Source organism: Oncorhynchus masou, chromosome 24, assembly GCF_036934945.1.
Source record: "Oncorhynchus masou masou isolate Uvic2021 chromosome 24, UVic_Omas_1.1, whole genome shotgun sequence".
In the NCBI taxonomy this organism is placed as follows: Eukaryota; Metazoa; Chordata; class Actinopteri; order Salmoniformes; family Salmonidae; genus Oncorhynchus; species Oncorhynchus masou.
In genome coordinates this window covers 88,102,610-88,115,140 of record NC_088235.1, presented here as the reverse complement: position 1 = coordinate 88,115,140, position 12,531 = coordinate 88,102,610, and the positions used below count along the sequence as shown (strand labels likewise).

Below are 12,531 nucleotides of genomic sequence, written 5' to 3'. Positions count from 1 at the left end.
AGGAAGTACTTACTGTAACTGAGAAGTTTATTTGTACATTGTCACGTAACACTCAAATAATTGTAGTCAGTCTGGATACAATGCAAGTATTTAACTTAGACGCAAACAGAAACAAAGAATACTGTATGTGATAATGCAGGTACAGTATGTCATGGGTTAGAGGTTGGATTATTATTAGTTGTTCCTAGTGCCAAACTTTCTTTATAGCTGCTTAGCAGAATAAATAAAAGTATATTATTTTAACAAACTCATGCAGGATGGCTGTGTAATAATACAATCATAGTAGCTTTGTTGATAGTAATGCCAAAATATATGAAAAATACAATTCAATACGTCTATAAACCTGTATTAAATGAAGAGATTTAACCACTCCAGATGTTTCAGTAAAACAAAAAAATGACACTTGAACCTTTTCTTAAATAACAAATTGTTTACATCATTTACACATTAAATTGGTTATTTCCTTCTACATCATCGTATGGCCCAAGTCAACACGTATTTTAGAATCTCCAACTGTAGAGAGACTTGTAAGATGACCAAATGTTAACATTCACAATCGGTATGGATTTGCCTGCGCTAACCCTCAGTGCTATATACCACATGGCTATGACAGCTGTTTTCAACATACAAACATGGTTCAGAACAATTACATTTCAAGTAAAACTTTTGAAGTTGAAATATGAAAAGTTATCTTTTCTAACAAATGATGTTTCAAGTACAGCATCACAATATCTTTCCTGGTGCTGTTCAGCAAGTGGAAAAGGTTTACAAAGCATTTACCACACTCACTGTATTACATTGACATTATGAATGGGCTTTTAAATGGGTCCAGCCCAAGAAAATCTATAACCTGTACAGATCCATATTAATGCACACACACACAAAGTTAATACAACCATGCAATTAATGGCATTTGAAGAGCTAACAAAAGGCTGGTGACTACTATAAGCGTCTAATGCATCTGACAAATCTCAGATAGAAAGGGATACTATTGCTTATGCTTAAAAAAGACCTGCACTCAAACTACTGTAGGACCAAAGGCGTTAAAAAAGTGCAAAATCCACCTGCATCAGCAACTGTCGATCTCTATACCAGTTGATTGGTTTACTGCATAAGGGAACAATACGTTTTCAAAAGACTACTCCCATATCATGAATGCATATGAAGTCTGGAATACCACCACAATAGTATACTTTAGAGAACCTCATTCCCAGGCTATATCTTTAGGAGGAAAGGTCTACTTTTGAGACAACATTTGCAAACATAGGCATTTATAATGTAGTTTAAAGCCACGTCAAGTATATTACCTCTAGGGTATTAGAAATATTAATTGTGACATGTTGTATTTGAGAGTTAGAATTCTGAAATACTAAGCAGGCACAAGTGTCCCTCATTTTTTTCTGGTGGTTTAAAAAGACAGTTTACAATCTAAACACCAAAATCCTATAACCTCTGGTCACAACACTTGTTCACTACATGCCCCTTTCCTCATAACATAACTGATACATATAGAGGCAAATATATGCATGCGTTAGTCCTTAGGCTTTTTATAGTAATGCAGATAACCATTGAGCGATTCACACAACATTAGAGACTTAACTTTGGCTTTCATTGAATCAACAAAAAATATTTGAAAAGGGAAAACAAAAGTGCGTATTTTTTCTTGGGTTGGGGAAAATCTGCCATAAAGGAGACACTTCTTTAAAATGCCACCTTATTTCTCAACAGCATATATCACAGAGTTACGCTGGAGAATGAGAATACAGGGTTTTACCCCAAAATGAATGTCCTTCATTTGAAAGGGGTTTGGACTTTGAGAAGCCATTATGGAATAGAAACCTTTCCCACAGCTCTTATTCAGAGTTTCCTAGGTCCAACAATTATCAAAAGGTTTACTCATAATAAAGAATAAACAGAGGGGTCCACTCCACACAGAGAGAGGGAGGGGTGCCCACACAAACAACACTGACTAGCTGCCTTGGGACAGCCTTCATCCACTTTCCAACGTGTACAAATAGTCTTATGTTCACATACTGTACTGCTGATTATCCCCATGCCAACACATTGCACTGTAACATTCGTATAGTTCACAAGCCAACTGCACTACTGACATGCATGATGAAAGCATCAGGTACATGAGGTGACTATGTCTGCCTAGCTTAATGCACTTCTCAACATTCATTATGATGACGTCTCACTGAGCAACAGAGGTATTTTACCATTGACCTCCAAGACACAAGAGGGAGAAATCCAGCCCTTGCTCATTGTACGTCAACTACATTAAGGCTTCATGTTTAAACTGCAAGGTTTTCTTGACAGTGCATTCATTACTTTCTGTACTGCTGTACTTTATCATAGTATCACAGGCTGGGCCCACAGTGTGTGTGTATACACATGCAGAGGTATACATGTATAGGTTTCTAAAAATATACTGTATATATAACCTGCGGTTACTGCTAAATATGATGCCAAAGGAAGGAGTATGACAATGGATTTAAAAACTGTGGTGCCAGAAATGACCAGCCAATAGAGCTATTGGGCCACAATGTAACACTTCAAGGTGCTGCCTTTCAGGGGGTTATCTTTAAAAAAAATATGTTTACAACAGGTGGAGTAGGCTGAATTCATACCGGTTTTTTTCTGGGATGTTCCGTGCATATTCAAAAGGCATTAACGTTACAGGAAGACATCTATACACGTGACCCTGTAAAGGGTGACGGCAAACTCTTCTCTATTACAAAAAGGAAAGGAACGAGGGAAGATTTATATTCAAAGAAAAAAAGCACACACAAAAGGCAAAAAAACTACCGTTTTAGACAAGGCGAGTTAGTTGGTAAGTTTCTGCAGGGAAAACCAATACAGTAAAAAAAAAAACGAAAATCACTCTGGATTGTTAAGTGCTCGATAGGATAGTCAAGCATCACCCATTAGTTCATGAGGTTTGGATGTTCCACTCACAGCTGGCTGGTGTGTCTGGCCGGGCAGGGCTGGCGGATGTCCTGCCTGGACTTAGTTAAGCGCGTGCTGGCGGATGGTGTGGAAAATCCAGTCCATCTTGGTGGTCCAGCCGCCATGGTGGGCGTCGTTCATTTGCTTCATGAAGTAGTCCAGGGCCTCCTGCTCAGTCTTGTCCAGGGCCAGGGTTTTACGGATGTAGGCGATGTCATCGAAGGACTGCAGCTCGGGCATCCCAGAGCCCAGCATCATGGAGAACAGGTTGATGAAGAGGTTGGCATGCTGACGAATGGCCAAGTAGGCCTTATAGCACATCTCCTGAAATCTGAGACCGAATAGGAAAAGGACAAAATGCATAAGAATCAGTATATACCATTCCCATTGTTCCCTCTGAATTCTCTATTGCCTCAAAATAAGCCTTTGAAAGAATACATTTGGACATTGAAATATATAGTGTTCGGCTGGACATGGTCGATTTAGCAGTACATTTGTTAAAGCAGAAGTATGGGAGAGGGTCTGGAAAATTGGCAGACAGTAGCCTATCAAACACCCAGGGAGACAGAGCACACATTGTTATATAATAGCTGCCTACTGTGTAGACACTAGCTGTCTGCCAACTCCACAACCTTTACATTCAACACTAGACAGACATCCACAGATGTGTCCTTTCACACAAGGGAAAAGGAAGATGGCTACCTCTCAAACTCTCTGGTCTTCGTGCACTCCTGGGTCCCTTTGCTGATCACAATCAAGAAGTCTTGAGTTAGGACAAATGGAACTCGCTCTCGCTTGTAGCCAAATTTCTTTTTCTTGTGATCCAGAAAATGGCCAAAATCTATGTGAAAAAGCTGCAAAACATCCCAGATTAGCATAGAAAAGATAACACATAGCATTTGCAAAAAATATGCATCATGACAATATCTTGTTGATAACTCAGGTCCTACCTGCCCATCATCCTTCACCATTATGTTACTGTTGTGTCTGTCACCGATGCCTAGGATAAAAGTCGCCACGCAATACCCAGCACAGGATCGCGTAAACAAGTCAACGGCAAGGTCATACCTACAGACAAGAGTTATGTCAAATCTGAGCCGAGAAACACTATGATATACAATTTTCAAACCAGGAAAGTACCCACACAACATATACAGTTTACTCACATCTCTCCCTTGTTCTTGTCTTTGAGCCACTGGTGTAGTGTTGAGCTGTTGAACTGTAACGCCCCCTTCAAGCCACCTTTACACTGGATCTGCATGATGGTGTGAGAGCTCCGCACCACCTCGATCAGCCCCACACAATCACCTAAAGACATGCAGCCGTACGGCAACATCCTGAGGTCTAGACCCTGGTTCTGCCAAATGTTCTCCATAATTCTGATGATCTGAAGTGTTAGCATGTCCTGTCGCAGGTCTGAAACAAACAGGTCATATTCAGTGATCCATGGCAGGATTTAAATACATTCCATCTGTCCAAACTAATCAAGTAGAACTTTACAAGTTAAAGCTATTGTTTAGAACGCAGCTTGATTATAAAACTCGACTCAGACTCACCGTCTCCGTTTTTGAATATGATCTCATTATTCTGGAAGAGGAGCTCGGACATGATGTCAGGGTTTTCCCAGTTGAGCCACAGTGGTCTTTTGGCAGATGACATGATTCTGCACTCCTCAAGCCTGGGCATTTTACCATGAGGAATACATGCCAACAATGGGAGTCATCACAAGGGGCAAGCTACATTAGTTTCATTGATCAATTGTATGAACAGTGTTAGAATACAAGTGGTCTGCACTGAGGGGCCCAGTGGCTGAGCACTTTAGTTGACAATCGGTTACAATAACATTTCACATGTTCATGCATGAGCAGAACGTTATGATGTGGAAATAGAATACTTACATTCTCTCTACCTCCACTCTCTTAGGTCAAATGAATGTAAAATTACCACTAGGGACACTAAAGAGCAATTGCGGGCCTTGGCAGCCATTGAATCAGAGTGTCCCATCTACAGTTTCAATAGTGTCCATGTTCAGGCATTGGGTGAGTAAGGTATAGGAGTTCCAATGTGGCGTGCCCACCGTATGTTTCCCAGCTGGTGTGCAGGGTTGAGGGGGGAGGTGAAATTCTGCAGGGCGTCCATGTAGTCTGGCCTCCTCATCTGCTCCACCAGAAACTTCATCTGCACCTGCAGGACCACACAGAGCAGGCTGTAATGAAGATAAAGCCTCCAATAGAAATGTGAAGCCTAGTTCTCTCTACATTAGGTAAACGAAGCCACTGATATCAGTTTCGTAAGTCAAACAGAAACGTGGAACAGTAAGCTGAAACAGCAGAGATTCTCTAACAGATCATCATGTTGCACAATAAGCATGGGTGTATTGGAGAGAGAGGGAATGCTGGGTTACCTTCTGAGTCTCGTCCTTCTTCTCCTGTTTGAGAATGTCGGTGAGGTTGATGAGTTTCTCCATGGCCTCCACTTGTCTGCTCAGGTGCTTCAGGTACATGCCACACGCCCGGCAGTAGGACTCCAGCAGCAGGCCGAACCGCTGACTCACCGTCTTATTGTGCATCTCAGACCTAGGGCACATAGTGGACAGTGAAAGTGGATGAGTTAAAAGGCATTTGCAGTCAGTCAACTCTGTGAAAAGAATGGAATTTACTCGGCAAAGTAACTCTAAGTCACTCACTTTAAGTGCCAGAAAAAGAAGTGTCCTATCCTTTGGTTAGTCAAGGCCTTTTTCAGTAGAAATCGTACCAGTGGGTTATCAAGGTACTGCTCGTATTTCAGAACCTGACAAGAGTGGAAATTATGACATTTTATATTTGACAACAGTCCAAACAATCAAAGAAATGTGAGAGGAAGTCACTTTCTGGACACCAAAACAAAATAAATCCTACCTGGACCAACTGAATGAGGTACTGAGAGAGTTTATCATCGGTCAAGTACTTCTCAAGGCACCGAACAGCAAAGTCACGGATCATTGGGTCTGGATAGTTACAATCCAGCAGCTCCATGGCTTGCTCTGGTTTTATTGCTGGCCAATCCTTCAGAAGGCAATACATCTAAGAGCAAGAAAAACAACAGTCACGTCACCACTGCAGCAGTGCTGCAGCAGAAAATGATACAATTCCCACAAGAGTTTCAGAAAATGCGCTCTTGAAAAAAATGTCTCAGTAATTAAAAAACAAATAAGTCACCTGTGCTACTTCATCTCTGGAGTTCCACTTCACAGCCAGCAGGATCTTGGGCAGGATCTCAGGTATATTTACACAGTAGTGCCTGGTGAGTAAGAGAGACAGTAGACATGTTAGTTAAGGCCTCTAGAAGTTTAAGTATGATGGTGACAGAGCTAGTTATGACTGTACCTGTGCCTCCAGAGGAAGTCCTTCTCCTGCTCTGTGATCTCAGACAATGGGTCTCGGTTGCACACCTGTCTCAGCTGCTCATTATCACTGTCCGTTAAGGCGTGGTCCCGCGCCACTCTGTTACTCTGCACGGGATCAGACGTCACATCAACAACCATATATGAAGTCATTATTTAGCAAGGAATCCTTAGACCGTCTTAATAAATGGTTTGTAATGATTTGAGTTACAACTGTGTATATGTATATATATCCATGTATGCCAATACCTGGCCTGACTGGCAGTAGCTGAAACCTAGCTCCCTGGATATGGTCCAGTTAGCATGTCCCTCCACGGTGGTCATGTCTGGGAACTTGACAGGACTGCTGAAGTAGTCAAACTCCAGCTCTAGACAAGGAGTTTCCTGTGTGTGTGGAGGAGAGGCATTATACTGTAAACCCTGATGATAAGGAGCACAGAAACACAGACTGGTCATGTTAACATGCTAACTAACATGTTTACCCTGTTGGGGTTGGAGCCTGTGACTCCGATGGGGTTGAGTAGGTCCTCCAGGCCGTGGGGTACAGGCCACAGGTTCAGAGCCATTTTACCAGAGACCAGGGTGTGAGTGTAGTCAAACAGGTTGACGTTCCCCCACGCCAGTGGACAGTGCTCCTGTAGAGGATCAGAGCCAAAGGGTGGCATTGGTTATTTACACAAATTGTGAATGGTCATCCTTCCACAGACAGCAGTGAATACAGGCTTGAGGGAATTTTATATGGGGTACTTGTGTAACTAACACAAACATCCTAATTGCCCCTTGGGGATTAAAAGTCGTACTGAATTGAATTGAAATGATTAGTAGGCAAGCAAACAGACTTTGTTTTAGTTCAGTTAATTGGCTTCAAGCTGTACAGTAGGTTGCTCACAAAGGACAGCCTTTAGAGGCATTTATCTCTAATTCATCATGGGCATGAAAACCCATCTCCCCAACCTTTAGGTGACATCACTCAGCCCAGGTGTCGGTTACAGTCTTCATAACTACGTTACACTGCCACGATCGCTCCATGCCACAAGTCGATTAGTAATTCAACATCCACAGAGGACACCTCAGGCCATTCAGGTAAGACCTTTGAACACTGTTCTAGCCAGTGGGTATCATTTATATCATTAAAGGTCTGGGGTGTCCGATTAAATTGAGTGCTTACCTCCTTCGCCCCTTTCCTGCCTTTCACAGAGCAGATGGAGAGACAGAGGCGGGCCGCCCGGGGGATGTCGGGAATGTACATGTCATAGGTCAGCCACTCGTTCCACCTGGGAGACAAGCACAGCCACAATGAATCAACCCTGAACCCATTACAAGTGTTAATATCACAGATCAATACACACCCTCCTCCCCCATTACCATGAGATAAATAGTCACAATAAGAGTCTCTTGATGAGCGAGATACTGTCTGTGACACCATGTGTGTTGTGTGTCTGTAATACCTGGGATTAGAGCATGGCACACGCTGCGTGTTCACGTTGTCACACATCTGCTCCCCTCCATGGTAGATGCCGGTTCGCACATAAATCTACATGGACAACAGGAAGAATAGACACCAAAACCGCCTGAAAACGACCAGCAGTAGCAGCATGACAGACATTCACGCCAAGGAGTCTTACAGAAAATGAATTACTGAAAAGTGGCTATGAGAGGAGTTGAGGGCTAGCCAAGCACAGAAACAGAAAACCAATGTGAAAAAGTTGATCTAAAACAATAACCATTGTCAAGTACCTTATCTATATCCCGAATGTTCACATTCACGTATGTGGCACAGAGCACTCGTATCCGCAGGGTTCCGTTGATGGTCCACAAAGACTTGGTGGAGGACTCTCCGTTCATGTACGGGGTGGCGGTGGAGATGCGCCGGGCGTACGAGGGCATGGTGAAGTTGTCCATGGGTAACTGAGAATAAAGGCTATCCTTCGCCATCAGCATGAGGTTGGGCATCCTACCAAGCATGATGCAACTCCTCACATACTGAAAGGGAAAAGGAATAGGATTAAGATACATGATTAAGCAATATAGACCTGAGTCAGAACTAATGTTAGGCTTCAATGTGTATGCATTGGTTACATGCACACTAGGGCCCAACAAACCTTATATTGACTCAGGGGGCATTTCTCCAGGAGGTACTCGTCACAGCCGCACACCTTGAGGATGTACTTGCCCTGGTACTCCTGCACACACATCTTGAGTTGTTCAGGGGACAACAGCATGCTCCTTGTCTTCTTCCTGATGGCCTCAGCTATCACCTGTTCTGGCACACAATCATGGTTGATCTTCAAGGTGTATTTCTGCTTGTCATTGTTGGGTGAGACAATCACCCAGATCACTACAATGATTTGACCTATAAAATAAGCCACAGAAAAGAGAATAAATCAGAATATTACTCCACACAGGCTGAGAGCCTTGAAATAGATTATCATGATAAGGAATAAGGATCATTTCGTTTGTTGCTTATTAAAGTGTCAGTCTATGTGTTGACAAAGTAGAAAAGGTTGTTGTTTGACACCCACTAAATGTGCCTTAGGCATCTTGCAGCATCTTGACACTACATTGGTTGATTTGAATTACCTTTGTCCAGTTTGCCATGGATGTGCTTTGGAAGTTCTTGTGTGGATTCAACATTGGGAGGGTAGACATATAAAGCCCGACTATGGGGTCCATTGGCATCTCGGAGTTCTACTGAATCCTTACAGACGTTAAGAATATTCCTCCTGAAGTCCTGCACCTCAGGGTCCTTTACTAAGTCAAACTCGCAAACAGGCATACCAATTGCGAATCCTAAAACAAAAGAAACTCACTTACTGATACTGTATGTTTTGGAGGAATATGTAAGCATGTCGTTACTCGCTACAAAGAGGAGGGTAGTAATTAAGTCTTACCAATTTCTCTGTTCAGAATTTTCTCCTCTCGGTTACCAACCGGTTCGATGACCTTCAGAAAAGGCTGAAAGAGCCTGAGATCACATAGTCTCCTAGTTTCATCGTAGAACTCCTCTCGCTCTGCCTCCTGCGTAACACTGACAAATATGTAAGAGGTCTCCTCCTGTAGTAGGTGATGCAGGGGGTACTTCCTGGCCTCCTTGAACACTTCATGTTTGATGGTGATGAGCGTAGCCTCACGGAGGCACTCGAGGGTCAGGATCATCCCGTTTGGCAACAGGCAGTCCACAAAGATCCGGGGGGGCATCAAATGGATGCCCCATAATTCACCAGAAGAAGGTCTAGGAGGCATTTCTGTAGTCCTCACACACAAAGTTAATAGAAAATAGTTCCTTATCTCCTGAAGTGGAAAAGAGTAACAGTGCATTAGAATTATATGGAAGAAAAACGTCATACAGTAGACTATATGCAGTCCCACCTCTTGCTGTCGTGTGACTGTAGTTCATTTTAATTTATAATAACTTGGTGGGCGCTTATATTTGTCCTATTTCACACATGTACAAGTGTGTATTAATACACATGTGAATAGTAATTATTTATTTTTGCATATCCCACTCTCCCCAAGACACCTTGTCAGCTCAGGGATTTGAACTTGAGACCTTTAGCTTACTGGCCCAACACTCTAACCACTTGTCTACCTGCCACCCTAAGACCCTCTTGCCCTCATCCCTACTAGACAGAATAGGAACTAGCCACAATTCACCAGTGGAAACTGACCCATCAAAACACTACACCTAATGACAAACTAGCCTATGTTATGATAACTGTGATGATAAATCATGTTTATTTCCATCGATGTCCATGATGATCTAGCCTACTCAGTCAGTCACATGACAGACAGAAGCATTTCTGTCTCCGGGAGTCAAGTTATTTCTCCTCCACATACAGCGAGAGCCAATGACATTTGTGACCAAATACCAGTTTTCCCTTTCCCTGGGAGTGCAACAACATGTAGCCCTATGCTATACAAGGCACTTAACTTTTTCTGCTATCACTGTCTAACATCATTAATGTCAGTAAACATGCAGCTAACAATAACAACTAGGAATACAGCCATGGTCTGTTCAATATGAAAGGCATCCAGTCTTGTCATCAGGATGTAAGGCAAATGAGGAAGCTTCTTCAAACAGGATGTGGAGAAAGGAAACACTAAACCTGGTTTATTTGAATACAGAAACATGTATGGCTGAGGATATAGACGGAAGATATAGAAACTCAGTACCATACTTTATCTAACTAATGTGGACGTGTTAACAAAAGGGGTGGAAATATGAATATTTGATTGACAAATCAATGTTGCTTCCTACCTTAAAAGAGCTGGTCTTATCTTGTGTTAAAACCTTCACCCTTCATGTTTCAGATCATCTGATCTCCAGTGTTGTTTTCTGCTGATTGGTAGGTAACCTATCAGCACAGTGCCATTCTCTGAAGTCAGAGAGGAAGCATGAGACTCGTTATCACAAAAAGCCCAACAGTAAACCAAATTCTGTGATACAACCTCTCAACAAATGTATCTAGCTCGAGCAAGAAAACCATGCAGCAAGGAGTGGGTGTGTGTAGCCAAAGGGGAGATGTATAACGCTTCAATCATTCATGTAGCAAATTTCACTAACGTCTACCCTGGTGTTAGGTCCATGATGAGACTGTTATACTTCTGTAGCAAATCAATTTATAGCATACCGTTACTTAAAGCTGTGTAGCAATCTATAGTTGTTTAGCTTCCATCATTTCATTTTTGTTAGCTAGTTAGATACTGTGATTGGTATAGTCGTTATAATCACGACTGTAATTACAGCATAACTATTAACCATATAGCTAGCTAGATCATATAGAAATAACGATAGTTACATTTTAAGTCCAGTGTCCATATGGTCTCCGATTGTAAAACGTCTATTATTTTTAGTCATAGATATAGCTAATATAAAAATGTAAAGAATTGACATAAGAAAGGTAACGTTATAGCTGGTTTCTAGCTAACGTTAGTTGGCATTCACAAGAAAGACATTTGCTGACGTTCCAAATCATAATCTGTATTGATATTAACTAGCCAACAACATAACGTTAGCTAACATTAGCTAGGCTCCTGTCGGTCTGGTTATGGTCAGCCATTTATCATTTAAATCTAAATATATCTAGCTATTTTACTAAGAATGTAGCTATTATTAGTTAAATGCGAGAACGCTTACCAAGACATGTCTACGATATGACCTCGTTGGCTAACAGCTCGCGCTAGCTAGCTTCCAACACCTTCTCATGCTTGGTTCCATCGGGGTTCCAGCGGGTGTTCCAGCGGATGTGTCAGCGGGGTTCCAAGGGTGTTCCAGCGGGTGTTCCGCAGCGCAAGCTGTGTACATTCGATCACGCAGCGCCAGACTTTAGGCTACCTACGACATGACAGCAGATTTCGCTATAGCAACCATGATGAATTTTGTGTTTTATTTTTAAACAGTCTACAATTTTACCATAGCTATCAGTTGCAATGAAATTGCATGATCAAAAATAAGATACACAGGCATGAAGCCTACCAATCATGTTTTGTTCAAATGCATTTGCTTCAATTATATGACGGCCAGTCAGTAAAACATTTACATTTGTTACCAGCTGCAACGATCATGCACTGGGGGATTTTGGTAGCAAATTGGTTTTAGAGGAGTAGCTGTCCCGCGAGTTTCGATGAGTTTGACGAGAGTAGGTTACAACCTCAAACCATAATATAGAAAATAGCTAATAAAATTATCTATGTTAGTTATTTAAAAATATATGTTTTATTGCATGAACATTTGGTTTCGATAGCATTTTTCAGCTTGTAAGTGTTCAACTGTATAGATATTATGAAGATGAGCCATTGCAATAAACCATGCGGTCAAGCTACCCGACTCTCGGAATTGAATGATAAAGCTAGCCGCGACTGAATCTGTGCGCCTGCTACTCCATGAATGGCGAAATGGACACATCAAATAGGCTAGACTAGTCGAGTTGACAATCTTTGTGGATTATTGAAGACCAAGGCCCATACTACCGTTATACTGAGTATAAAGCATTGTCAGTATGGCATTCCAATGACACCAAAACGTCATTCAAATATATCCTCCAGATCCAATGAGTTCCGTGTGATATCAAATCGGTAAATGTAGTGTAGTGGCGCATACCAATTCGGACGCGGATAGCTTGACCGTGGCTTGACCGAGAGTCGCATAGCTTGAATGCAGTACATGGACTGTACCAACAAGAGAAGAATACACTCACAAA

The 12,531-nt window shown here is 42.0% G+C and overlaps 1 protein-coding gene across 2 annotated transcripts; it reads right to left on the bottom strand.

Moving 5' to 3' along the window:
• Positions 1 to 5: 5 nt before the first annotated feature.
• On the bottom strand, positions 6 to 11,826 carry pik3ca (phosphatidylinositol-4,5-bisphosphate 3-kinase, catalytic subunit alpha). 2 transcript variants are annotated; one of them, XM_064935451.1, is made up of 21 exons: positions 11,469 to 11,826; positions 10,590 to 10,707; positions 9,223 to 9,622; positions 8,912 to 9,121; positions 8,434 to 8,684; positions 8,069 to 8,314; positions 7,780 to 7,865; positions 7,500 to 7,605; positions 6,814 to 6,966; positions 6,581 to 6,715; positions 6,315 to 6,439; positions 6,147 to 6,228; positions 5,847 to 6,011; positions 5,636 to 5,739; positions 5,354 to 5,525; positions 5,027 to 5,133; positions 4,506 to 4,627; positions 4,116 to 4,365; positions 3,900 to 4,017; positions 3,652 to 3,803; positions 6 to 3,280 (listed from the first exon to the last, which is right to left on the bottom strand). In XM_064935451.1, the coding sequence occupies exons 3-21, from the start codon at positions 9,572 to 9,574 to the stop codon at positions 3,010 to 3,012; spliced, it is 3,207 nt and encodes a 1,068-aa protein (XP_064791523.1). In that variant the 5' UTR covers positions 9,575 to 9,622; positions 10,590 to 10,707; positions 11,469 to 11,826; the 3' UTR covers positions 6 to 3,009. The 2 variants fall into 2 exon arrangements, with proteins under 2 accessions (XP_064791523.1, XP_064791524.1); XM_064935452.1 differs by lacking the exon at positions 10,590 to 10,707.
• Positions 11,827 to 12,531: the final 705 nt, after the last annotated feature.

What these genes read in the sequence shown, in the direction of transcription:
- pik3ca (XM_064935451.1), bottom strand. Translation starts at nt 9,574, where the DNA reads ATGCCTCCTAGACCTTCTTCTGGTGAATTATGGGGCATCCATTTGATG. An exon ending in GTGCCATGCTCTAATCCCAG is followed by an intron (nt 7,606 to 7,779) that starts GTATTACAGACA and finishes CTTGTCTCCCAG; the next exon opens with GTGGAACGAGTGGCTGACCT. An exon ending in CATATTCAAAAACGGAGACG is followed by an intron (nt 4,366 to 4,505) that starts GTGAGTCTGAGT and finishes TGTTTGTTTCAG; the next exon opens with ACCTGCGACAGGACATGCTA.